Source organism: Moschus berezovskii, chromosome 6 (genome assembly GCF_049115385.1).
Source record: "Moschus berezovskii isolate FMDL1 chromosome 6, NW_MosBer_1.0, whole genome shotgun sequence".
Classification (NCBI taxonomy): Eukaryota; Metazoa; Chordata; class Mammalia; order Artiodactyla; family Moschidae; genus Moschus; species Moschus berezovskii.
In genome coordinates, this window is record NC_142465.1 from 110275549 (window position 1) to 110300185 (window position 24637).

At 58.3% G+C, this 24637-nt stretch overlaps 1 protein-coding gene across 3 annotated transcripts in view; it reads left to right on the top strand.

Moving 5' to 3' along the window:
• Positions 1-24637, top strand: part of TSPAN11 (tetraspanin 11) — a 66128-nt gene that overhangs the window by 37258 nt on the left and 4233 nt on the right. For all 3 annotated transcript variants that reach the window (XM_055396025.2, XM_088837413.1, XM_088837412.1), the window contains exons 4-8: positions 5431-5622; positions 17515-17589; positions 18777-18881; positions 20039-20197; positions 20526-20612. In XM_055396025.2, coding sequence (XP_055252000.2) covers positions 5431-5622; positions 17515-17589; positions 18777-18881; positions 20039-20197; positions 20526-20612 — 618 coding nt within the window. The remainder of the gene's footprint in view (positions 1-5430; positions 5623-17514; positions 17590-18776; positions 18882-20038; positions 20198-20525; positions 20613-24637) is intronic.

The following is a 24637-nucleotide window of genomic DNA, read 5'->3' on the forward strand; positions in this document are numbered from 1 at the left end:
CGATCCTAAAATGAGCGTGGCCCAGGCTTGCTAGAAAATGCTTTACTCACCCTCCCGTGTCCTACACGGGTCCCTGCAGTTCCCACTCCTCTTGCAGTGTTGCTCTCTAATTTATTGTTTTAATTAGCTGCTTGGCTGTGTTAATAATCAAGGCTTTCCCAGCCTCCCAGGAGCTGCACGGGCTGGGAGAACCGGGGAGCAGCGGCTCCCTCCCCTGGAGAGGCGTCTCTGCTCTGGAAGCTCTGTGCTGTCCAGGGTGCTGGCTGCCGAGTGGGCATCTCCCTCAGGGGTCTGTGGGGCTCAGCCTCTGCGAAATTCCTGGGATTCCCCTGGGAGAACACAGGCCAAGACGGGAGGCAGCTGTGATGGAGGACTCGCCCAGCCAGGGGGAGAGAGGTGGCTCGAGAGCACCCCTCCAGGGTCCTCAGGGAAAGGAGAGACTCTGCTCACCTTCCCACCGAGGGGAAAAGCCTTCACTGTTCACCATCACCCCCACAGAATGTGGCCTTTGCCCACCTCCTGAAGCAGGCCATCCAAGGAAGAACAGCTGAGGGGCCCCGTGGCTGGCGTTTCTGCCACGTCCCATCTTAAAATGCTGAAGTCTCAGGACCCTATGGTGTCCGGGCATCCTGCCTCTCTGAGCCGCAGCATTTGCTGGGGGGCAGGCCCTGCTTGGGGCAGGGTTGCTCATCTGGTCTGCCCAGGGCCACGGTGGGGAGGCCGGTCCAAGAGGAAGCCTGGGGTGGCTGCTCTGAGCTGTCCCTGATGCGGCCCAGAAACCAGTTTGCTTGGAGGAATCCACACCTGAGTCTGGGCTGGGGGCCTTTGGTGCTGGGTGCTGGGGGCGATTTTTCATTGGGGATCCCAGGTGGTCAGCCCCGGAAGCACACACACTTCCTCTGGAGTGAGCAGGGACCAGGGGCCATACAGGGTGGCTTATTGTTGTTGTTGTTCAGTTGCAAAGCTGTGTCCAACTGTTTGCGACCCCATGGACTGCAGCACGCCAGGCTCCTCTGGCCTCCACTATCTCCCGGAGCTTGCTCAAACTCATGTCCATCGAGTCAGTGATGCCATCCAACCATCCTCTGTCGTCCCCTTCTCCTCTTGCTCTCAATCTTTTCTGGCATCAGGGTCTTTTCCAGTGAGTCCCCTCTTTGCATCAGGTGGCCAAAGTATTGGAGCTTCAGCTTCAGCATCAGTCCTTCCAATGAATATTCAGGGTTGATTTCCTTAAGGATGGACTGGTTTGATCTCCTTGATCTCCATGCTGTTCAAGGGACTCTCAAGAGCCTTCTCCAGGGTGGGGTAGGGGGACGAAAAACCATGGCAGCACTTGGGGTGGCCAGATGGTGAGCTATCATGTCAGAGGGGGACAGGCCCCTGCTGTCCCTGTGGGAGTGTGAAGAATCCAGAGTGACCCTGGGGGGCTGGTTGGTTTGGGCAGTGGTGGTCCTATTGATGAGGCTGCCAGGGGTGGGGAGCATGGAGGACAGAAGTGGTTCTAACTGGGTGAACTCACATCCAGCTCCCAGTCCTGCCAGTTCAGGTGGTGCTTGGCCCCTGGAGGCCTGTAGCAAACACTTAAGGGAGAGGACAACGCTGTCACCTGTGTGATCCCACTCCTGTCCAGGGTCCCTGCGGCATTGGGAGCCCCACCATCCCGGGCCTGCTCCGCTGGCCAGTTCTCCACCGACCCCAGCACAGAAAGCCTTTCAGCGGCCACACAAGACAAGGAAAACCTGCAGTAACTTTTCCACTCTGCCTGCTTTCCTTTTCTGCCTGCAGCCTGAGGTCTCTCCGGACCAGCGTGTGCGGCCACTCAGGCTAATCCTCCCCGTGATGACAAGTGACTTTTTGGCCATGTTTCTCCTCTATAAATGGGCCGTTTCTAAAATTACATGGCCTGGGCGCCCTGCCGCCCCTCCCAGCCTGTGTGTGTCCTCGTGGGTAAGAAGGCCAGCTTCACCCTCTGCAGGGTTTTTCTGGCTGATTGGCTGCAGGCTCTGGTTTTGAAAGATGTACCTAATATTCCACAGGAAACCAACCCAGTTTCTGCAAAGAGCCAAATGCTGTTGGATCAACTCTATGCAAATAGCCGTCTGCCCAGCTCAGCGGGGTCATTTGGCCCCAGCCTGAATCATCCTCCCCCAGGGCCTCTTCCACTGCTCTTTCTGCTGACCCGACATCTCAGAACTGCTTGTCTAAAGCTATGAGTGCTCTGGGGTTTTTTGTGTCTTTTGGGCTTTGGGCCATAAGGCATATGGGATTTTAGCTCCCCGACCAGGGATCAAACCCACTCCTCCTGCATTAGAAGACAAAGTCTTAACCACTAGACTAACCAGGGAAGTCCCTAAAGATGATTTTCTAAAGAGCCAACCAGATCCCAAGGAGGACACCCCCTGGAGGACTTGAAACCCACTCCGTGTCCCCAGCAGACACATGGGATACCCCAGGGGAGGGTTGGGGGCCCCACTGACTCGGACTCACCTCCTGATTTCTGGATGTCAGAACCAGTCTGGGTTTGTTGCTTTTCAGACCCAAATCAGGGCACTGTGTCCACCCAGACCCTCCTGTGTGGGCAGGGGCCTGCTGCCACCGTGTCTAAGCTGCGGCCCCACCTGCCTTGTGAGACCCCAGCCCATCTGTGACCGCAGGGTACACTCTTCCTTTAGGGGTCAGTGTGCTCCTCCCCTGGGAGCACATAGTCTTTTCCTTTCTTGCATAATCTGATTTTCATCCCTTTGGACCGAAAATCCTGCTCCTCGTCACCCCACCTTATACCCCAAAGCTCCCATCACAACAAGCAGCCTGACGCGGACAGGGAAGCCAGGTGCTTCCAGATGGTGGCCCAAAGGGAAGGTGTTCTTGGGGTGCCACTCAGGGAGGGGGGACAGAACACTGACCCCTGTTAACTAGGAAATTATGTAACAGTTCTCAACTGGAAGCTACTGGAACTTGGTAAAGGAACCGTGCCAGGTCCCACCCCCAGTCACCTGGGTGATGCTCCGGGGTCCCCCAGAGGCATCTACGCTGAGGTTGCTGTCTATGCAAGATGGGACCACTACCCCCGAAGCAGGGCACATTAGTTCATGTGGATGGCATTTCTCTGGACACTGTGTGCAGAGCTGTTTATCAGATTCTCAGTGGGTTCCATGTCCCCCAGCAGATTAGGTGTCCCCAGGTTAGTCCACGCCCATCCCTTTGGGTGGTTCTAGATCCAGTGTAAGCCTGTGGGGTTGACAAGCCTCGTGGATGATGTGCAGGTTTCTCTAAAGACCCTACAAGTGCTAAAAGTTAGAGCCACTCAGTGTGGTCATGTTGGCAGATTCATGCTGCTCAGAATCTCTTCTTGGTAGAAGCATGTGCCTTGGATTAATAAGAAATGAGAAATGAATTACCTCTTAAAACACTGCATTTGGTAGACAGAAGCCCTTCAAAACCTAAGATTCATGGGAGAAAGTCATCAAAGGGGCCCTTGGTGATTACAGGTTGGGAACCACTGGCCTAATACAACCCCATTGTTTGAGAGATGGAGACATGAGGCCCAGAGAGGTTCAGGGACCATCTTCAGGTCACACAGCTAGTTATGCACAGCTGAGACCCTCAACCCCAAGCTTCTCAGGTGGACTGTAGGGGCAGAAAAGAATATGTGCAGCAGAATATTTTGCTGGAAACCCCTTACTTGATACAATCCCACGGACCCAGTTGTAGGAAATCCCTTACTGGTCATGGAGATTGTGTGGCCAGAGATAGCCCATGCCCTCAGAGGACTGGAAAGTCCGTCATAGTCCAGGATTTCATCAACTCTAAGATCCATCACTCGTAAGATACACCCTTGTTTTCTGTACCACACAGCAGGAGTGCTGCCAAGTGTGGTTGTCAGTTGCTATCAGCCCGTAAGATGTATCTTGATCTTTGCTGTTTGTGTTCAGTCACACAGTCATGTCTGACTCTTTGGGACTCCAAGGACTGCAGCATACCAGGCTTCCCTGTCTTTCACCATCTCCTGGAGTTTGCTCAAACTCATGTCCATTGAGTCGGTGATGCCATCCAACCATCTCCTCCTTTGTCGTCCCCTTCTCCTCCCTCCTTCAATCTTTCCCAGCATCAGGGTCTTTTCCAGGGAGTCGGCTCTTTGAATCAGGTGGCCAAAGTACTGCAGCTTCAGTTTCAGCATCAATCATTCCAGTGAATGTTCAGGGTCGATTTCCTTTAGGATTGACTAGTATGATCTCCTTGCAGTCCAAGGGACCGCAAAAAATCTTGATCTTAGAGCTGTTACAATGTGAGAAAAAAAATGTGTCATGGAATCAGAGCAGGTAGATTCCACTCAGAGCTGGTTCTCTTAACCTGCTGGAGGTGCTAAGGGGGATAAAATGGTCCTTAGAAGGAAACACATGAGTCTGAAAAGCAGGAGTGAGTCGAGGGCCTCCCAGCCCGGTGTGTGCAATCCCAGGATGGAATACTCAGATTGGCCCTCAGCAGACCTGGATCTACGTCTCAGTCTTGAAACTTGAGGGCTGTGCTCGTGAGCAGATTCTAGTCCCTCCAGCCTCCGTTTCTTCATGTCCAAAAGAGGGGAAATGTGCGCTCCCACCTGCCTGCCCTGAGCCTCCTGGACTCTTGGAAAGCTCGGAAGAGGACATGGGAAGTTGAGTCCTAGAGGCGCCTGGTGCAGACTCATGGTTAAGGAGCCCCCACCCGCCTGCAGAGGTTCCTGTCCGGCCCCTGGAGGACACACACACACAAGCACACATACTCTGCCCAGCATCACAGCCGCAGGAAGGGTCATTGAGCCTCACTACAGGAGGAATAGGGCAAGTGTGTTCCCAGGGCCCCTTCCTGGGATCAGGGCTAGAAAGGCTCAGTCAACAAACAGGACTTCTCCCCTCCTGCTCAACGTCCTGCTGTCCCAGAGCGACTGCAGCCTGTGGGGCATGTGTCCCTCCTGCCGGGGGGACAGCACAGCTGAGCCACAGGCCAGAGCCCAGAGTTGGAGCCAGCCCTGCCCCATGTCTCCCCTTAGAGGCAGCCGTTAGGTAGCTCCCCTTCTTCTGGGGGCTTGTCCTCCATTGGTAGAGTGCAGGTAAGAAGCCCAGTGGTGTGGCCCCCTAGGGTGATGAGAAGGGGGCTTGTGAAAGCGCCCCTCCGGGGACACAAGGCAGGAGGCAGGAGGGGTCCCCACGACTGAAGTGTCCCTGACTTGCGACAGAGATGCTCGGGCATCGTGGTGGGAAGCAGGGGACTGGGGGGTCAGACCCGGATTCTCGCTCTGTCCCTGCTTCTCCCCTCGACCACAGACAAGCCTCTGTTTCCCCATCTGCAAAATGGGCAGCCAGACCCTTCCCCCGGGCTCCTCCAAGGACCAAGTGAGTGGATGGGCGAGAAGGGTCCCGTGCGGAGCGGGCGCTCAGACCCCGTTTCCCGCAGGTGGGGGGCGCCGCAGTCATGGCCGTGGGCGTCTGGACCCTGGTGGAGAAGAGCGGCTACCTCAGCGTCCTGGCCTCCAGCACCTTCGCCGCCTCTGCCTACATCCTCATCTTCGCGGGCGCCCTCGTCATGGTGACCGGCTTCCTGGGCTTCGGCGCCGTCATCCGCGAGGACAGGGGCTGCCTCTCTGCGGTGAGTGCCTGCCCGGCGCCGGGGCAGAGGGCGCCACCCGCCCGGGGCCTCGGACCACCTGTTCCCCCCTGACCCCCCGACCCGGCTCCGTGCTGAGAGCCCCACTCGGTGACACCGACCCCGCCTCTGAGGCCTGCGGAAGGCTGGGGAGGGGCAGGCGGCCACGGGCCGGCTGTTTGCCACCGTCTCCAGGTTCTTATTAGGACCGAAGCCAGGAGGACATCTCGGTGGCGGTGGCAAAGCTGCCCCCTCACCTCCTTCCCGTCTCCTCCTCTTCTTCCTCTGTCCAGGTTTTATCATGGCGATTTTCACACATAGGCTAAAATGGAAAGAACGTTTTCATGAAGCTCGTGTCATCACCCAGACTCACCTCCACCATCTCAGAGCCAATCCTCTCCGCCTGCACCCTCCCCTGCCCCCACCCTGCCCCTACCTGAGACCCCAGACAGCACGTCATCTGTCAGTGCCTCAGGGTATACCTCGAAAATCAGGATTCTCTTTTTAGAAAGGGTAACGACAAGACGGTTATCACACCTAGAAACCATTAAGAGCCGATCCTTAATATCATGAAATAACCAGGCAATTTCAGATTTCCCCCGTTGAGCCATAAGCTATTCTTTTTTTGTTGTTTGTTTTTTCAGTTTATTTGAATCAGGATGGAAGTGACGTCTATGTGTTAAAGTCGGTCGAGTTGTCCCTCGGGTCTCTCTCAGTCTCTCCGCTCCCCATCAATCTCTGACTCTTCTCCCAGTGTATCTGCTGGAGAAACCAGGTCGTTTTGTTGATGGCTGTGATCCCTCCCCATCTGGACTTTCCCATGCCATCCTGATGATGCTCTGGGAGTTGGATGTAGAAGCTTGGTCAGACTCAGGTGGGATCGTTCAGGCAGGTGTTTGTTTCATGGGTGAGGTGGGCACAGGCTCCTTGACAAACACTCCCTGGGAAGCTGGGAAGACCGCCCCCTACCACCATCATCACTAACCCTGAGCACCAGGAAAGGACATCAGGGCTATACCCGAGGGGGCAGAAGCCGGAGTCCCACTCTGGACTCCCGGGCCTGACCCTCCCTCCCTCCCTCCTGGGCACCTGTCGACAGATCAGGCTCCCTGGGGCCCGGCTGGCGTCTCCCTCTTCACGTCCCCAACCACAGGCCCTGTGTGGGCAGTAATTAAGAAGTGTTAGTCTCTCAGTTGCGTCCGATTCTTTGTGACCCCATGGACTGTAGCCCGCCAGGATCTTCTGTCCATGGGCTTCTCCAGGCAAGAAGACTGGAGTGGGTTGCCATGCCCTCCTCCAGGGGATCTTTTCCCCCCAGAGATCGAACCCAGGTCTTCTGCATTGCAGGCAGATTCTTTCCCATCTGAGCCACCAGGGCAGGGAAGGGAAGCTGCAAAACATTCACACAGACAGGATGGGTCAAGGCAGATCCAGCCTGAGTCTCAGCGAGGAACCAGGTTGAGCTACAGGAGTCAGGTGACAAGAAGCCTCGAGGTCAGTGCCCACCCCCTGCTCGTCTACGTGCCCACTGCTGACCCAGCAGCCTGGGACCCGCACATCCGACCAGGGAGAGGAAGCTCCGTCCGGAGGGGCTGAGCCCCAGGCCTCTCTCACCAGCCGTGACCTAGTTTTAGCTCTGGATGCAGCAGTGTACGTGTCCAGGCTCAGCGGGATGGCTCTCCCCTGCCTGGAAGAAGTTCTTAGTTCTGCTCTGAGGATCGCCCAGAGCAGGGTGCAGGCCGTGCGGATGTGGCTCCCGGGGAAGGGGGTAGGGGGTGAAGGCCCACAGGGACCAGCCTCCAGAGGTTGGCTTTGACCCGACCTGTCCTTCCAGCCATAGGACAGGGGTGCCCTGAATCAGCCTGTCCCCCATGCCAGAGTCCCAGCGAGCCTGCTAATGCCCCTGATGGGACCACTGTGAGCTGGATGGGGGAGAACACAGGGCCTGACCGAGTGACCAGGGACGCAGTGTGACGGGGGCGGGAGGTCCAGCTGTGATGGGACAGAGGCTCACGGGGGCTGGGGCCGCTGGGCTCTTCCCCTTGGTGTCCTTGGGGACCAGAGGCGAGCCAAGAGGTCCATAACAACCCGCCCAGCGCCGACGGCAGCCTCCCCTTCCTACACCGTCCATCTGTGAGACCTGTCCCGCCATCCGACCCCCCCAATCACAGCCAGACCATCACGTGGTCTGAGACCTGCCTTGGGGAGGTAGGTGGGGGGGGGTAACCATGCAGGAAAGACGTGGAGACCCAGGAAGACCAGAAGCTTAGGCCTGTGGCCCCGGAGCACACCTTTTGCCCTTCTGAGCTTTGGAAGGTCAGCAAACAGACCTCTCATCTCCCTGGGCCTGGAGGCAGGACAGGGGGCCACAGGGACCTCTGGACAGGCTGGTATGAGATGTCATCTTCCTTCTCAGCCCCACCTTGACCCTCCTGCCTGCATTCAGTTCCATCCACACAGAACCGATGGGCTCTTTGCCCCAGCATCACTAACCAGACACTTCAGAGAGGCGTCCACTTGAAAGTGAGGTCAGGACAAAGTGCCCATGTGCGCACACGCACACGCACACACACACACACCTATCTAGGAGTGTGGAGCCCGGGGCTTACAGACAGCGAACCTCAAAACCTGGTGTTTTCTCCCTTTCCCTGCCCGACCCTTGAAAGAATCAGAGACAGACCCAGTCTGGGGACTGAACACAGGTGAGGGTGCAGACCCTGAGTCATCCACCTGTTGGCCCCCAACCCCTGAATTACTGAGCATCAGAATGTTTTAACCAAGAAGACAGCTGTCAGACTTTTTCTCTGGTTAACCCAAGTAGACGTCTTAAAACCCAGGCTCCCATTTGGAGGCAAGTGAGGATGCTTAAGGCAGTTTACAAGTGTTCTGTGGTTTCTGGATTTCCTTCCTGGTTTCATTTCTTTTCTCCCCCTCCACGTCTTACTTCCTTTTGAAACCTTGAGTCAGCTAAAAGGAGAAGTGCAGTGAGTGGAATGCTATACAAAGTGGTCCCTAAAGAGGAGACGGGGAGATGAAAGACCAGGCATCCGAGGAATGTACGTCCAGCTTAGCTCAGGCCGAGGAAGGGGCCCGACATCAAAAGCTCCCCTCGAGCTGCCGGGCGAGGGCCAGCCGGCTCCCACGGGCACGGCATCTGTCCCGGCCTGAGCCCTTCCTCCAACACATCTGCAGCCCCTCAGAGTCACTTTCCCCAGAAGGAAACGTTCATCAGGGACAGGAATAGCACATCTTCGCTGGTGCCGAAATCATGATCAGCGAGGAGTCGGAAATCTGCAAAAGGGGAAAGGGAGCGGGATTTAAATTATTCACGCCAGCTCTTCTTTTTTAGCGCCGGCTGTGTGAATGAGCCAGGTCATTCAGGCCAACCCAGTCCAAGACGATAACCAAGATAGATCCTATCATGATCAAAAGCAAGGGATGTTTTTAGAGTTTTGAATTCAGTCTCTGAACGCTCACATCTTCAGTCAAATGAAGATGAGAATGGGTGGTTCAGGCTTGGCTGGGTCTTCGTCAGGGTTTCTTTTATATTTAGGGGAGGGAGTTGAAGGAAGAAGTTCTAGAACCGGTTTTGAAAATGAGGGGACCCCAAGTTGCAGCACTTCCATTGGACTTCATTAACCCGGGCAGTCAGGGCTGGAGTAGAAACTGTATCTTTTGCAGCCTGCTCGGGGACCCCTTGGATGTCACCTGGCCCCTCCTGGTCACCTTGATGTCCCCATCCCCATACAGGGGGGCTGAGGGGAAGCATGAAGAGAACAAAACAGTGTTTTAGGTCTTAGGAAACGAGTCACCGCATTATATAAAGATCATCAAGTGGGGCTATAATTATCATTTGCATCACCAGCACCAGCTCCTTTGAGAAGGAGCCTAAATAAATGGAGTTATTCTTAGGGCCGTGACTCCCAGGGTCCCCACATCTTGGCTGGGCCACTGTCTCCATAAAAGCAGGGGACAGGGGTGGCATAAAGGGTGCCTGGATCTCAATGTTCAGGGTTTTGACCATGTCCTCCCCAGGCTGGTTTCTTTCTATTTTTTTGGAGTGGGGGGCCACCCCGTGTGGTACATGGGATCTTAGTTCCCTGACTGGGGATCAAACCTGTGCCCCTTGCATTGGAAGTGCGGAGTCTTACCACTGGACTACCAGGGAAGTCCCTCCCCAGGCTGGTTTCTCACCCACTCCTTACTTTGTCAGGGCCCCACCAGTCACCCAGCCAGATGGTCACAGCCTCGTCCGTTGGTGGCACTCTGATCATGGTGTCACTGCCTGCATGTGTCAAAGGAATGGGTCCTGCAGCCGAGGCTTGGGGAATCCCGACTCTGCCCTGTCAGACAGGGCCTCTGCTTACCCGCTTGGTTTGGAGCAGTGGAGGCGGGGAGTGGGCAAGAGGACCCTGGCCAGGCTCTTTGGGAATCTGGTATGAGTAGCCCCAGGAGCCATCCAGGAGGTGCCCCAAGAGAGCCCCCACAGTCACCCTGGGCCCCAGTCTCCCAGCTGGGGCCTGGCCTGAACTCGGCTCCGCACCCCACCGGGACAGCACCTGGTCACCTGCGAGACTCAGTCCCTTCCTCTGAGATCCTCCCGTCAGCCTCCTCCTCGCTGGCCTTGCTTAGTTTAAGGGCTGCACAGGAAGGGGCTCCCTGGCGGTCAAGAGGTGAACCGCCCCACCCTCACCGCAGCCCCAGAAAAACAGACTTGCCCGAGGTCACACGGCCATCACCCTGGCTTGGTCCAGGCCCTTCCCCTGTCCTGGCCGCCTCTGTCCCCGCTTCCTGGAGGGCTCCCACACAGGGAGTGGGCACTCAGCTTGTTGTGACTCGGGGTCCACGGTTGGCATTCCGGGTGCAAAGGGAAACACAGAGGTGAGGACTGGGGGCCGGTCACCTGGCTACCTGCCACCTGGTCCACCGGGAAGTGGGGGTCAGGCTGCAGGGCGCTGGGGTGCAGGGGTCCGCTGTGAGTGCACCAGAGAAGCGCTTCGGCTGAGTTGGAGATGAGTCTAACACAGTTAGGGCTTCCCAGGTGGCGCTAGAGGTAAAGAACCCACCTGCCAATGCAGGAGATGCAGGAGACGTGGATTCAGTCCCTGGGTAGCAGGTCGGGGGGGGCTCATGGCAACAGTCGCTATGGGCCTCTGTCAGTTCTGGAGATGACCTTGGTGTGGCACTCTGCATCTGTGGCCTTGGTCTAGGGCTCCACACAAACCTTATTTCACAAGCAAGCGCCCAGCAAGGACGGCCCGGCGAGGGCTGGCCATGGAGCAGAGCTGATGTGGAGAGGAAAAACTCCCCTCCCAGCCTGGCCTTCTCTCTGCTCCCAGCCTCTCAGGCCAGCTCGGGTATCAGCATCAGACAGGAACCAGAGCATGCCCCGGCGTCCTGCAGAGCAGCCCCCGGCCAGGTGGAGTCGCTGTGGCTGGGCTGGGGCCAGGAGGGTAGAGGTCACCTTCATCCGTCCAACAGTGACATTTTGTTACTGGAATGGCTCCAGGCTCCAAAATGCACATCCTCACTTTTCTGCACGAACAAGTAGGCAGCTGCGCCCCTGAGCCCTAACTGCCTCCAGCCGGCAGTTAATTGCCAGCAAATAACGTGGCCTGAGGTCACTGCTGCTCAAACAGCTGGCTCTATCTTTTCCGGTCCAGCCTCTTTGGCTGCTCCAAGCTCCCTGACCCTCCCACGGCCGTGATCAGATCACACAGCCAAGCTGGGGGCTGCAGGCCGGCTCTTCTTCCTGAGACTTAAGCTCAGCTGCACCTGACTCTGCTCTCTCCCCACCGGAGAGAGTCAAGACTGTGAGTCAAGCCAGCCGGTGTCTCTGCCTCACCCCCACCTGCCTGGACACCGAGCCAGCTGTGGCTTGGTTTCCATCCCTGACTGTGCTGATTGTGGAGGAGACAGAGGGGAAAACCTTCGTTCAAACCCCCTTCTTTGTGGCAGAAGCAGTCCCGTGGAGAAATTCCCAAAGTCCAGTGGTATAAAGTTCTTAAAACTGACCTCGAGGACAGCACCAGCTGGGCTAAGTTGCCTGGTCTCATGGGCACCAGTGAATCCACCCCAGAAACTATATCTGGGGCTCGGCTTGCCCCAGATATAGGCAGGGTAAGTCCATCTGAAGACCCACTTGCTAATTAATCACCTTAATGTCACAAGGAGGAATATTTTTACATGGTTCCTGTGGAGTCTCTCATTAAAGAAGGTATCGGATTGGTTCAGAAGGGGTTGTGCTGTTTCAGCTTCATTTGGGATCCGTAGCTTTAGAAACTATCCACCTTTTCTTCCAGTGCAAACTACTCCATTAGAGAATTAAAGAAAAAAAAAGTGTTGGTAGATGGTACAGGGTGGAGGTGAATGTTTGGGTCCTGTTCTGTCTTAGCAGGCTGGTTCGTTCTGTGACTGGGCTCCAGTCTGGCATGTTTGGAAGGGGCCTGTCCTGATGGAGGGCTCTGGGGCAGAGGTTCCGAGAGCTGTCCTTGGAAATCTCATTACTGGTTTCTATCAGACCAAGATTTGGGGGGTCAGTTCTGGAAGGACGGGGGGCAGGGCTGAGTACAGGATTGGGAGGTGGTCACAAAACTCAGCAAGGGGCAGGGGTCTGGGAGGAGTGGGTGTGGGTGGGCTCCTTTCACCCCGAGGAGCAGGGGGACAGGACGAGATGCAGGTCAGAGCCGGAGGGCGAACATCCCCCGGGGTCGGACAGGCCTGAGTCTCGGGAGTCAGACGGGGTCAGGAGGAAGGGTGTGGCCACGAGGTCACAGTCAGGACCTTCTGGCTCTGGGAGGGCTTTGCGGAGGCCTTGCCCAAGCCCAGACTAGACGACGCTCAGCTGCACACACAGATGTGGTCAGGGCAGCAAACCCAGGCAGGACCGGCAGAGACGACGCACGCCCGGTGTGCGCACGAGGGGTGTAGCTCAGCTGGGCAGTCACTGGACTTGGAGGGTCAGGCTGGGCTGAGTAGAGTGAATGGGACAGACGTAGACATCAGAGCTGTGGCTGTGACTCCAGCACAGGCGTGAAGGCTCAGGGCCCCTTAGGGAGGAGGTGGCCTGCCCAGGAGAGGCCATGCGTGCCCTGCCCGGAGGGTGCTGTAGGCCGGGGGCTGAGTGGTGGTTGGAGAGAGACCCTCCTGTGCCCAGTTTCCCCTCTGCCTCTTATCACCACCCTCTCCTGACGCCCGGCGTCCCCCTAACCCTGGCCTCCCACGATGAGCTCATCTAGCCCATCCGCCCGCCACCCCCCATGCCGTCAGTCATCGAGGGGACCCAGTGGGGTCAGCACCAAGCTCTGCAGCCGGGATCCCTGGGTTCAATTCCGGACTCACGCTAGTGGCGTGACCTCAGCCAGACTATAGCCCCTCCACGCACACGTGTGACGCTGGGGCCACAGAGCCGTGTGATGAACAGGGTCGCGCAGGGAGCACCTGCTGTGTGTGCTTGGGGAGCACCTGGGTGGATCAGGCACTGATTCTGCCCAGGGAGGGCTAATTTGGGGTTTGGGGGGGATGTTGTGGTATAGGGGATCCTGCCCACCACTCCCATATAGAAAACCTGCCTTTCCGCTTCTCCTGAGAAGGCGGCACCCATAAATAGTTATCACCCACTAAGCCGCAGGCTGGGAATTCTGGGGGCCCCTTGGGGATGGTGGGCTTGGGGTCCATTACGTCATGCCTCATGTTGAAATATGGCTTCTGCAAATGACTCACAGGGAATCTGAGAACTTTTTACTGCCTTTTGTTAATAATTCCAAACTAACAGCAAACCAAATTTAAAGGGGACACACTGTAGCTTGAGAACCTTCTTCATGCTTCCCAGAATCAAGTACTATACACAGACCTTCAGGGCCAGCCCTTTCCCAAGGACCCACCTGGGGACCCCAGAGGGTGCCCCAGATAGCAGCATCTTCTCTGCACTCCAGGTCCCAAGGTGCCCTCAGCGGAAGCCGTGTAGACATCCCCCATCCTGCCTTGAAGCATGGTCAGCAACCTCCTGCCGTGAAGGTGCCCTCCCAGGCAGGTGCAGGGTACATTCCTCACCTGCTTATGTCTGTGCTGTTTCAGGCTTCTCAGGGCCCAGGCAGCCTTCCTCAGACACGTTTTTGCCGTGTCTCCCATAGTACTTAGAGGCACACACGCAAATCAAGTCCCAGCATCAGCCTCAGAGCCTGAAGGTAAATGTGTGAGTCAGAGTTTCTCAGCGGCCTTGGCACCGGTGACATTTAGGCCAGATCGTCTTTGCATGGGACCTGCCCCATGACCGTGTCCCCGCGGCCTCTACCCACTCCTTCCCCGAGTTGTGACGACAACAACAAAAACGCCTCCAGACATCGCCGGTTGTCCCGGGGGGGCAGAATCGTGCCAGGGAGAGAAGCTTTGGTGTAAATTAAACTAAAGCAACAATTTCACACCATCCGCAGATCAGAAAAGGATTAAACTGCTGCCCCGACATGTGGGCTGCCTGCTGTGGCCAGTTCCCCATCTCACAGGCGCGCTCAGTGAGAAGCGCACTTGCAGGTCTCCTTCGGGAGCTGTTTTCTGAACATGGTGACCCAGCTCTGGACCAGGCCCCGAGGAAGAGCCAGAGGAGCCTAAGAGAGGGGCCAACTCCCCCAGGGGCTCTCGGCCACCTGGGGAGAGGGTGCAGTAGCACCGATGCAGCCTCCAGGGCGCGGTGGGTGAAACGTCCCTCACCCGGTAGAGGCCACTCGCCCACCTGGGCACTGCTGCTTGAGGACCAGGAGGTGGGCAGGAGGAGGCCGCACCAGGGCCTGGGTCACGGGGAGAAGGGGCAAAACAGGCCTTGTTGTCAGGAGACGAGGCAGGTGAAGCGCTGAGGCCCTGGGGCTGTTACCCGGGATGGGCTCTTGGGGGGCCGTGATGAGCTGCACGTGGAAGGCCAGGGAGGCCTGGGAACAGGGCAAAGAAAGTCTGGGAGGCTGGGCCTGGATTCAGGGACCATCTACACAGACTTCTGTGCCGTGGGAGTGCTAAGATGATGTGGCTGGACCCGGGAAGTCAGGGCAGGCTTGGTGGAGTCTGAGGCGGGGTGCAAAGATGAGGCGTGTTACAGCTCATGGCCCCCAATGGCAGAGCACCCGCCTTGCACCAGCCTGGCCCCCCATGCCCAGGCCTCAGCCAGCCCCACTCGAGAAGCCAGGCTGCCAGGCTCCCTGTATGGGAGGATCTCCATGCAGGAGGGTCCCTATGAGCATGACCCTTCCCCACCCCCAGGGACTGTCACCCTGAGCTGTGACTCAGGGCCTCCCCCACACAGTTGAGTGATGCACCTGCAACCACCAAAGCTGCTGCCTGGAGCCAGCACCCTGCCCACTGATCACCCCGCCACTGGCACCCGCTGTCCATCCCCCAGAGCCCCGGCCTGGCCCTCACTCCCCTTGCAGAAGCATCTTCACATCCGGAGCACCGGCGGGAGGGAGCCTGGAAGCCTCTTGGGAACACTTCCCTCCTGACAGCTGTTGCAGGTCACAGGTTGGGTAGCACTTTTGACACCCACTTGATGCCTCAGGGCGGTTTTGAGTGACTGGCAGGTACTCATTTAGCCTGCCATCGCGTCAGGATGTGGCTGGGTCCCCTCCCTTCCCATCAGCCCTCCGCCCCAGCCCGGCTTCGGGAGCAACTGTGGCAGTGATGTCCCAGGGGCAGCACGGTCCACCCTCCCACGTGAGCGTGGCTGGAGGGGCGCTGGGCCTCCCAATACGGAGGGCCCTGGTGTGCACTCAGGAAGCCTGGGAGCGGTCACTGCGAGTAGGGGCCAGGTGGCAGGAGGGTGGTCTCAGAACCGGGCCAGCAGAGGAACAGGGGCTCTCATCTGCTAGAGGAGGGTGGAGGGGGCGGCAGGCTGGTGCCATCACCCCAACCGCTGGTTCAGCCACACAGGCCTGGCTGCTGGGGTTTGGGGGAGGTGGGGAGGCTGATTCCAGCCCCCCACTCACTGAGACACATCATCTGCTTCACACGAGGCACCAGGGCCCTCCATGTGGAGCCACCCGGTGGCTGAGCTTGGACTCGAGCCTGGACGTCAGCCGATGTCCCATCACTGCTGCTTGGGTTTCCAGGCCCCGTATCCAGGCCCTGTATCCCAGAGGTTCTGCCGGCAGCAAGGGCACATCCACAGACCTCTGAGCAACCTCCAGCCTCAGCTTATCTGGACACCGTTCCACTTATGGGGGGGCCCCTTCATCCAGACTCCTCCCCATGGCAGGAAAGGTCCACGGGACCCTTGTGGAACCTGCCACTCCCGTCCCCACCTCTCATCTGGGCGTACAGGAGCCTGGAGAGCCCCCATGCTTCCATCCAGAACCCACACGGACGTGAAGGTCCTGTGGACCCAGCCTTGTTTCATATCCTTGCCAAGGGATAATTGGGGCTCCTGGCCCTGCTGTGGGACGGACAGAGCTCAGACATGCAGGCTTTCCCAGAGCAGTGCTAACCCTGGGGGTGGTTGGAGAAGGGGCACCAGGGACCCCGGCTGTGCTCCTGCCTCGGGACCCACCCCACCCATACTTGGGGCCCTGCTGGCAGCTCTGATGCTGGGAGGGCGGAACCCAGGAAGATGGCTGTGGGGAAGGGGGTGATTTACTCAGCCTGAAAGGAAGCCTGGCTCTCAGTGGAAAGTTATTCCTCTGTGCCAGCTGCCCCAGGGGCTGGGAGGTGGTCGAGCTAGCCCTGCAGCCCCGTGGACCAGCATCACCCTGGAACTGGCCCCACGTGGGCCAGGCCCTGCACGGTCTCCTTCCCACTTGTACCCCTTGCTGCCCTCCTCCTGTCCCCTGCCCGATGGACCCTGGTTCCCACGTTCACCCCCAGGCTGAGCCTTCCCTGGAGTCCAGTGACCCAGTGGCCGATGGGTGGGCGGTTCCCCTGGGAGAAGGAGGCAGCGCTAGTTAGGACTGGGGGAGGGGCCTCTCCCCCCCATCCTCCTCTCTCCCCCCTCCTCCCCGTCCTCCCTCAGCCCCCTCCCTCTCCCTCCTGGCCACATGGGTCTGGCAGGTATTCCTGACCCCTTGACTCCTGCAAGAACACCTCAGGACAGGCAGTGACACCAGGCGGGGGTGGGAGAGGGGTGCAGACCCGTCCTCCCACAGTCACCGTGAGTGCACAGCCTGGAACCCAGCCGGCAGGGCTGGGACGTGCAGAGCGGTGCTGAGCAGGGTTTAGAGCCCCGGCAGGGCCCTGGAAGAAGGAAGAAGGGCGCTGGAAGAAGACGGGGCAGTGCCTTTCCCGGGATCTCTGCTTTGCTGTTTCCCAGCCTCAGCTGTTGCCGCCCAGCCAGCCTCTACATACTCAGCCTTGCCTCTCTCTCCACTCCCTGAACCCCAGCTCCATCTCCCCTGAGCGCTGCACTGTACACCCTCCAGGCTTCCCCGTGTTCTCCCCTCCACCTATAATGTACATCCCTTCCCCTTCAACTGGTGTCTCATTCTCAGAGATGCTACTCAGGTGTCACCTCCTCCAGGAAGCCCACTCTGGCTGCTCCCCCAACCCGGGGCCTCCCATAGTTTCTAGAGCTTGCCCCATAGTAGCGTTTATAATACAACGTCGTGATCACATACTTATCTGTCCCCTCCACCAATAACTGAGGGCAATAATTGCCTTACTCTACCATACCTGGCACATGGTAGGTTTTTCACAAACACTGGCTGTGCGGACGGATTCACGAACTGATAGCAGATCAGTGCATGAAGGGTTGAGAGGGGAACTCTAGGCTGGCAGCCAGGAGAGGTGGGTGTGTCCAGAAGATGCTGTCAGGGATGGGGGTCCCCATTGTTCTGGGGAAGTGTTCATCAGGGGTCCTGAGGGGCCAGCTGGCCGCCCAGGCCTGACCCTTCCCCCGTGACTGCCTTCTCTCCTTGCTTCTAGTATTTCTGCCTCTTGCTGGCGATCTTCCTTGTTGAGCTGGTGGCGGGGGTCCTGGCCCACGTGTACTACCAGCGGGTGAGTAGAATGCCCTCCTTGTCTTTACTTACCCATCAGCACCCCTGGGAGGGACCACAGTGGGAGGGGCGCACAGGGGCAGGGAGGCAGCGACACACGGGTGGTCCCAGGCCTCCCCTGCCTGCTCTGGACAAGGAAGAGGTGGGTGGTCAGACCCCTCCCACTGGGCGCTCTGACTCAGGGGTAATACTCAGCTCATACAGAGAGATGACCACATTGTCCTTTCACACCAGCACCCACGTGACTGACAGATATCCTCAGATAACTATGTAAATACTTTGAATGCACACGTGTGTGCTCAGTCGTGTCTGACTCTTTGCAACCCCATGGACTGTAGCCTGCCAGGCTCCTCTGTCCATGAAATTTTTCAGGCAAGAATACTGGAATGGGTTGCCATTCTCCAGGGAAACTTCCCAACCTGGGCATTGAACCTGAGTCTCTTGCATTGCAGGCAGATTCTTTGCCACTGAACCACCAGGGAAGCCCTATTTTGAATATCACCTTGTAATCAAAATGAAAATCAACACATACAGACAGCCCTCCATATTCACGGGTTCCAGATTCACAGATTCAACCAAGCTTGGATCAAAACTATTCAGAAAAAAATCCAGAAAACTCCCTAAAGCAGACCTTGAATTTGCCATGCGCAAGTGTTTATGTAGTGTTTACATTGAGTTTACAGCTCTTTCTACAGTGTTTACATGGCATTAGGTATTATCAGTAATCTAGAGATGACTCAAGTGTACAGGAGGGTGCCCATAGTGATATGCAAACACCCATCTTATATAAGAGTCTTGAGCATCCATGGAAGATCCATGCTGGCCCCAGAATCAATCCCTGGGTACCAAAGGATTATCTAAAGTCACCTAGTGCCGGCCTCCCCTTTGCCATCCCACCAGCCTGGAACTGTGGTCCCCCACCTGCCTCCCATTTCCATCCATCACACTCCTCCTGGACACAGGGTAACAGCCTTTGCAACACCATCTCCAGAGATCCTGCCTTCTGTTCAGCCTCCTTCCCATGGTCCCCTGGTCCTGGGCAGTCAGAGAGGGCTTCCTGGAGGAGGTGACACCTGAGTGCCATCTCTAAGGGTGAGATGCCAGGTGAAGGAGGCATGGCCTTAGAGGGGCCCAGGGGCAGTTGGTGGGTGGTTCTGCTGACTCACCTTCTCTCTCCATGCTCCTCAGCTGAGCGATGAGCTGAAGCAGCACTTGACCCGGACCCTGGCCGAGAACTATAGGCAGCCCGGCGCCACAGAAATCACAGTGTCTGTGGACCGTCTACAGCAGGATGTAAGCATCGCCCTGGGGCCTGAAGGCCACACAGACACAGTTCCCAACCTGTCTCTGTCCCTGCCCATCTGTGTGACCTTGGGCAAGTTACTCACCTTCTCTGAGCTAATTTGCCACGTCTCTGCAATGAAGCCTCACAGGGTACGGGAGCGTTAACTTCGGTCCCTGGGTAGAAGGCCCTCCCATTTGACAGTGCTGCCTGCATCCTGGTTCGTTCATTCCTCCCTTCCCTCTGCATTCCCCTCTGGGCACCGGGTGGGCAGCAAGCTGGCCGTGCCGGGACCCAGGCTCTTCGCATCAGCGGGACCTCCTCCTCCCTCCCTGGGGAACTGATGGCTGTGGCCCCGGGAGAGTGCACTGGGTGGAACAGGCAGAGCGTTTAGAAAAGCAGCTGTAAGAATTTCTCAGTTATGAGCCATCAAGCGGAACTCGGGGGGATGGGGGAGCGTCTCTCCTTGCCAAGAGGGGACTCGTGATCCCCCAGTGAGGCCCACGGTCCTGCAGAGGTAGAGGAGGGTCACATGGACCTCAGGCCAACATGCCACTGGCCACACGTGTCTCTTTACATCCAAATGTAAGACCTCGGCCTTACGCAGCACGCACACCGGCCCTCTGGTCGGCACTGACCTGCCCATCCGGTGGCCTCTGGGACATCTCTGTGCCCTACAGGTCTGAGGGCGCTAAAGCTTCAAGGTCTAGATGGGGACACCTGAGCCGCAAGGCTGGGGTCCCTGTCCTGGGGGGTCCTGTCTCCCTAGACGACCAGGAACCCACACCCTGGTGGTTTGGTGCTGCCCTGGGCCTGCCACACAGGGATACACAGCCCTCCTCCCTCAAGGACCTGCCAGCACCCATCCCCCATCCATCTTCTCCCAGATCCTTCCTGCCCCCAGGACACCCAACACAATCTCCTTAAAGGACAAGGGTGCCCCAAAGAGGTGGCCATCAGGTTCCTGCAGCCAGCAGAAACCCATCTTCTCTCCCCTGGAGAGAAGGTCCTCCCAGAGCCAGCTCCCTGCTCAAAACAGGGGAAGCGAAAAGTCTCCAGCAAATAGGGATAAGACTGGGGTCTGAACACTGTCCTGAGGCCCCATAACTGAGGGGCTGGGGGGGCCCAGGCTCCCTCCTCACCTCCAACCTCTGCCTCTCCCCTCCAGTTCAAATGCTGCGGGAGCAACAGCTCAGCCGACTGGCTGCAGAGCAGCTATATACTGTCTCCAGAGGCTGAGGGCCGCCGGGTGCCGGACAGCTGCTGCAAGACGGTAGTGGCACGCTGCGGCCAGCGGGCACACCCCTCCAACATCTACAAGGTGGAGGTGAGCGCCCCGTCCCTCGGGGCCCAGAAAGGCCGGGCAGGTGGGCGGGGTGGTGGAGATCACACTTACTCTCTGACCACAAGACAACCATGCGCCTTCAAAGGTCCCCACAAAGTCTGGGGGCCGCAGCTGCTCCACGGAGATCTGGGGACATCATAGTGTGCCCCTGAGTCATCTGAGAAGCCCATGGGCACTTGAGAGGCTAGACCTGGCCCTTTAAGTGTCTGGCCTCCCTCAGCGGGGAGCAGCCCCCACCAGCCTTTCCTCCCCATCCTCACCTATTTCCGGGCCAAGGTGTGTGTGTGTGACCTGCCTACCTGCCTTCCAGGGAGGCTGCATCAGCAAGCTGGAGCAGTTCCTGGCTGACCACCTGCTGCTCATGGGGGCCGTGGGCATCGGAGTGGCCTGCCTGCAGGTGAGTTGGAGTGAGGATTCTGGGGGGGCGGTGTCTGGAGCCCCGAACCCCTCTCTCGCTGGCTGAGATCTCAGATCCTGGCCCTCTGCCCAGCCCTGCCTAGCCTGCCCTCTCCTCTCCCATCTCTCCTCTCTGCAGCCAAGGTCACTCTCTTCCCCAGAACACATGAAGGAAAAGGCCCTGGGGGCCACCTTAAACTTGTCAGGAACAAAGACCTGGGAGGAATGGGAGTGTGGGTGCAGGTATGTGCATGCACTCTGTGTGTGCACGCCGGCCTGCTGTGGTGTGCGTGGGTCCATGGGTGTGTCTGCATGTACGTGGTCAGGGCTGGATGCACGTATGTGTTTAGGCGTGCTCTGCATGTATGTATATGTTCGTGCATGGACACGCACTCGTTCCTCTGTGTATGCGATGTGTGTGTACTCCGGGTGGTGTGCGCCCCTGTGTACACCCAGCTCTGTGCTCCAAGGATGAGTGATGCTTTTGCTCTGTTTCATCGCTCACACCCCTCTCCCAGCCACCACCCAGGGGTCCTGTCAAGGTGGAGGGAGTGGACTCAAGAGGGGCAAATGCAGTGAGTAAGTGTTCTACAGGCCCACCTTGCCCGGCAGAGCTAGAGTAGCTGATTCACCACAAAGTGTCACCCCCGAATCCCCATCCCGGGAGGTCAGAGCAGAGGCTGGCATCACAGGACCCATCCCGTCCAGCCCCTGCTCCTGTGCAACTTGAGAGGTCACTTCCCCGCCCCTCAGGGCCTTCATCTGCAGTGAGCAGCTCATTCCCGGCCACGAGAGGTGTCAGTGGGAGAGGGGGTGCCTGGCTCCCGGAAGGCCTCCCTGAGTGCTCTCCTCCAACCCTGCCATGGCCAGAGCCTATCCAGGCCAGCAGATCAGAGGGCTGATGGCCCGAGAGTTTCACTCCCTGAGCTGGCACCAGGCCCCTGGCTCCTGATCCTTTGTTTTCCCAGGCTCTGTCCCTGATGCAGGGTCCGTAGAAAGAGTCGGGGTGGTGGCGGTCATTAGCTTGGGAACCTCACCGGGTAGGGTTCCTTCTGATCACCACCTCCATCTGTGCACCCAGGGGACCTGGCTGCAGCCCAGGGTGGGTGGGAGATGGCCCACCCTCTGGTGGGGACCAACCAACCTAGGGCTGGCTATTCCGACTCTGAGCCTCAGTTCCTCGTTTGTAAACGGGGCTGGTCATACTAGATCAGTGACCAGAAGGCACGGTGCACGTGCAGTGACCAGCGTGCACATCGATCACTCGGCTCATCACAAATGGACAGCAGCTGCTCAGGAAATGGTACCCACCACCATGTTATTGTTTCCACGTGGGCATGGCATCTCTCAAGAGGGCTGGTGGTTTCCTGGCCAGACCAGCCCATCCCCTTCACCCCCCACTCAAGTGCAGGCGCAGCAGGTCTGGGGGCCACTCACACAGCCCCTTTGTACCTACCCAGGCAGGCCTCCTGCCCTATGTACTGACTCCCTGGAGCTGCCAGCCTGGCTGGGGAGGGGTGCTCCGCTGCTGTGCCTCCCTCACCCCAGCTTTCCGGACACCTCCTGCTGACTTCAGGTGTTGGGGGCCTGCTCTGAGGACACTGGCCAGATCTGGGCTTCACTCTCTATGCATTTCCTCCTGACCTCTGCCCTCAGAAACCTGAAGCTGAAGACAAGGGCAGTGAGGCCAAGGGCATGGACTGGGATGACCACCGAGCCTGAGGCCAGGCAAGTCCAGCCATAGGAGTAATTCCAAGGAGGTCGGGTCACCAGGCAGTGCCCACAGCCCCGCGTTGACTCTATCACGGGCGGCTCATCCTTCCCAGTGCCCTGCAGAAATGCGCTCCTGTCCCCAAGAGAGCGTCGCTGGGCCACCACCGGGGACCCATCCCTGGCCCATTTTCTCTGTCCGGCCCATCCATTCTGCTGCCGCGACCAAGCCTCGGGCTCCATCGCCCCCTGCCGTCCAATGCTGGAACTACCACCCAACCTTGAGGAGGGGCTCAGGCCAGCCGGGCCCCAAGGCTGTCTGTCATTCTCCACCCAGCACCCAGAAACCTCCCCCGCTCACACTGACCCTGCACTTTGGAGATCCCCAGGCCCAGGAGATACGAGGCCAAGATATCCTGTCCCCCCTGCCTCCAGGAAGGGGTGGGAGGGTGATGCCTGAGAGTTGGAGGCCCCCGTTATACACAAAGCTTCCTCTTCCATGTGATCTGCGGGGCCACCCTCCCTCCAGAGCCTCAATTCCCTTACTTGTTACGTGGAGGAGTGGGACGTCTGCAAGCCTTTTTAAGCAGAAGTGTTCGCTCATCATGGCTTCCCCAGTGGCACCTAGTGGTAAAGAACCTGCCTGCCAATGCAGGAGATGTAAGACAGGTGGGTTCGATCCCTGGATTGGGAAGATCCCCCGGATGAGGAGGTGACAGTCCACTCCAGTATTCTTGCCTGGAGAGTCCCCATGGACAGAGGAGCCTGGCAGGCTGCAGTGCATAGGATTGCAAGGACACGACCGAAGCGACTTAGCACGCAGCACGCATGTTCTCTCATCGGTGGGAGTCTCGCCCAGGAGCCCAGTTTATTCAACCGGCGAGGCCAGAGCTGACCTGATGGAAGGAAGTAGCAGTCTGGACACTGTTGTGACGGCGGTCTGGGATAGCCTCCCGAGGTTTCCCAGGAAGGAGCGTGCTCAGTGAGATGGAGGTGCTGTGGCTCCCGGGTGTCTCATGAATTCTCTGAAGACCAAGCAGGAAATGACAACGAACGGAGCAAACCTACTTTCAGCCAGACACCGCGTGCTGCCTCCTAGACTCACGGACCAGGCCCTGGTCTGCCTGCAGAAATGCTGGCAGGCTAAATGGCCAGGATGCAAGAAGGGACAGGCCTCCCGGAGCCTCCAGGCTGTGATCCTCAGCCAGGGCTGCACGTTGGGGTCACCCGGTGAGCTTTGAAAGGTCCAAGGCCAGGCTGCACCCCGGCACAACGGGAACACCACCTTGGCCACGGTGCCAAGGTCAAGCGCCTGGGCCGCGCAAAGGCGGGGCCCAGCGGCCGGTCCTGCCCCGCCCTCCCTGCTCCCGCTCCCGCGGTGCCCCGTCCTGTGTGTTCCCCGCTCACAGCTGTTGGTGCAGATTCCTCTGTGTCCTCCGTCAGGAAGTGGACGCTGGGGCTCCTTCAGGGACCAGGTAGTTAGTACCCATGCCTCGTCTGCATGTATCGGGGTGGTGTGTATGTGTGTGTGCGTGCACATGTATGTGTGTGTGTGTGTGTGGACACTCATCGATGTCCATCTCACTGTGCCTTCCCCCGGGCACCCTGGGGCCACACGCTGTGTACAGCGCATGGGCGCTCAGTCCTCCGGGTCCTCCCCAGCGTGAGGCGTGCACCTCAGAAGATGCAGCCATGAGTCTGGGCTGGGCTGGCTGCTCCCCTCTGGCCTCCCCTTTAACAAGGGTCAGAAAGGTCGAGATGACCCTGCAGGACAAGTCATCGAGCCCTGAGAGGGGGATAGGGCAGAGAGCGTGCCCGACATCTGGGTGGAATGGATGGGACAGCCACCCGCTTACAGTGAAAGATGAGATGAGCTCCAAGCCATCTTTCAGCCCAAGACTGAGTCCCCCAGATGGATTAGCACTGCTCTTAGCACCAAGTCTGGCAGCTGAAAGCCGTGCTCCCAGGGGGTGAACCTCCCGCGTGGGGACAGAGTTGGGAGGAGGAAGGGGACGCCGAAGGGCTCACCCCGGGTGCCCTCCTTGAGCCTCTCGAAGAGAAATTAGTGTCTGCCAGTCCTGGGGCGTCCTCGTCAGCCTGTCATCAGGTGTGTCCAGAGGTATCCCAGCAAGATCAGGTCAGCACTGCCTCTGGGGAGGTCTGGGAAAGACGGGGCACTGCTTCCCGTCTTCGGGAAGCCCTCTGGACCCTTGTCCACGGCATGGTCCTGGGTGCCCCCCTAGCACCCCCTCGCGTGGGCGGGGAGCCAGGAGCCAGCGGCCTCATCTTTATTGGGTCGCCGTCACAGCCCTGGGC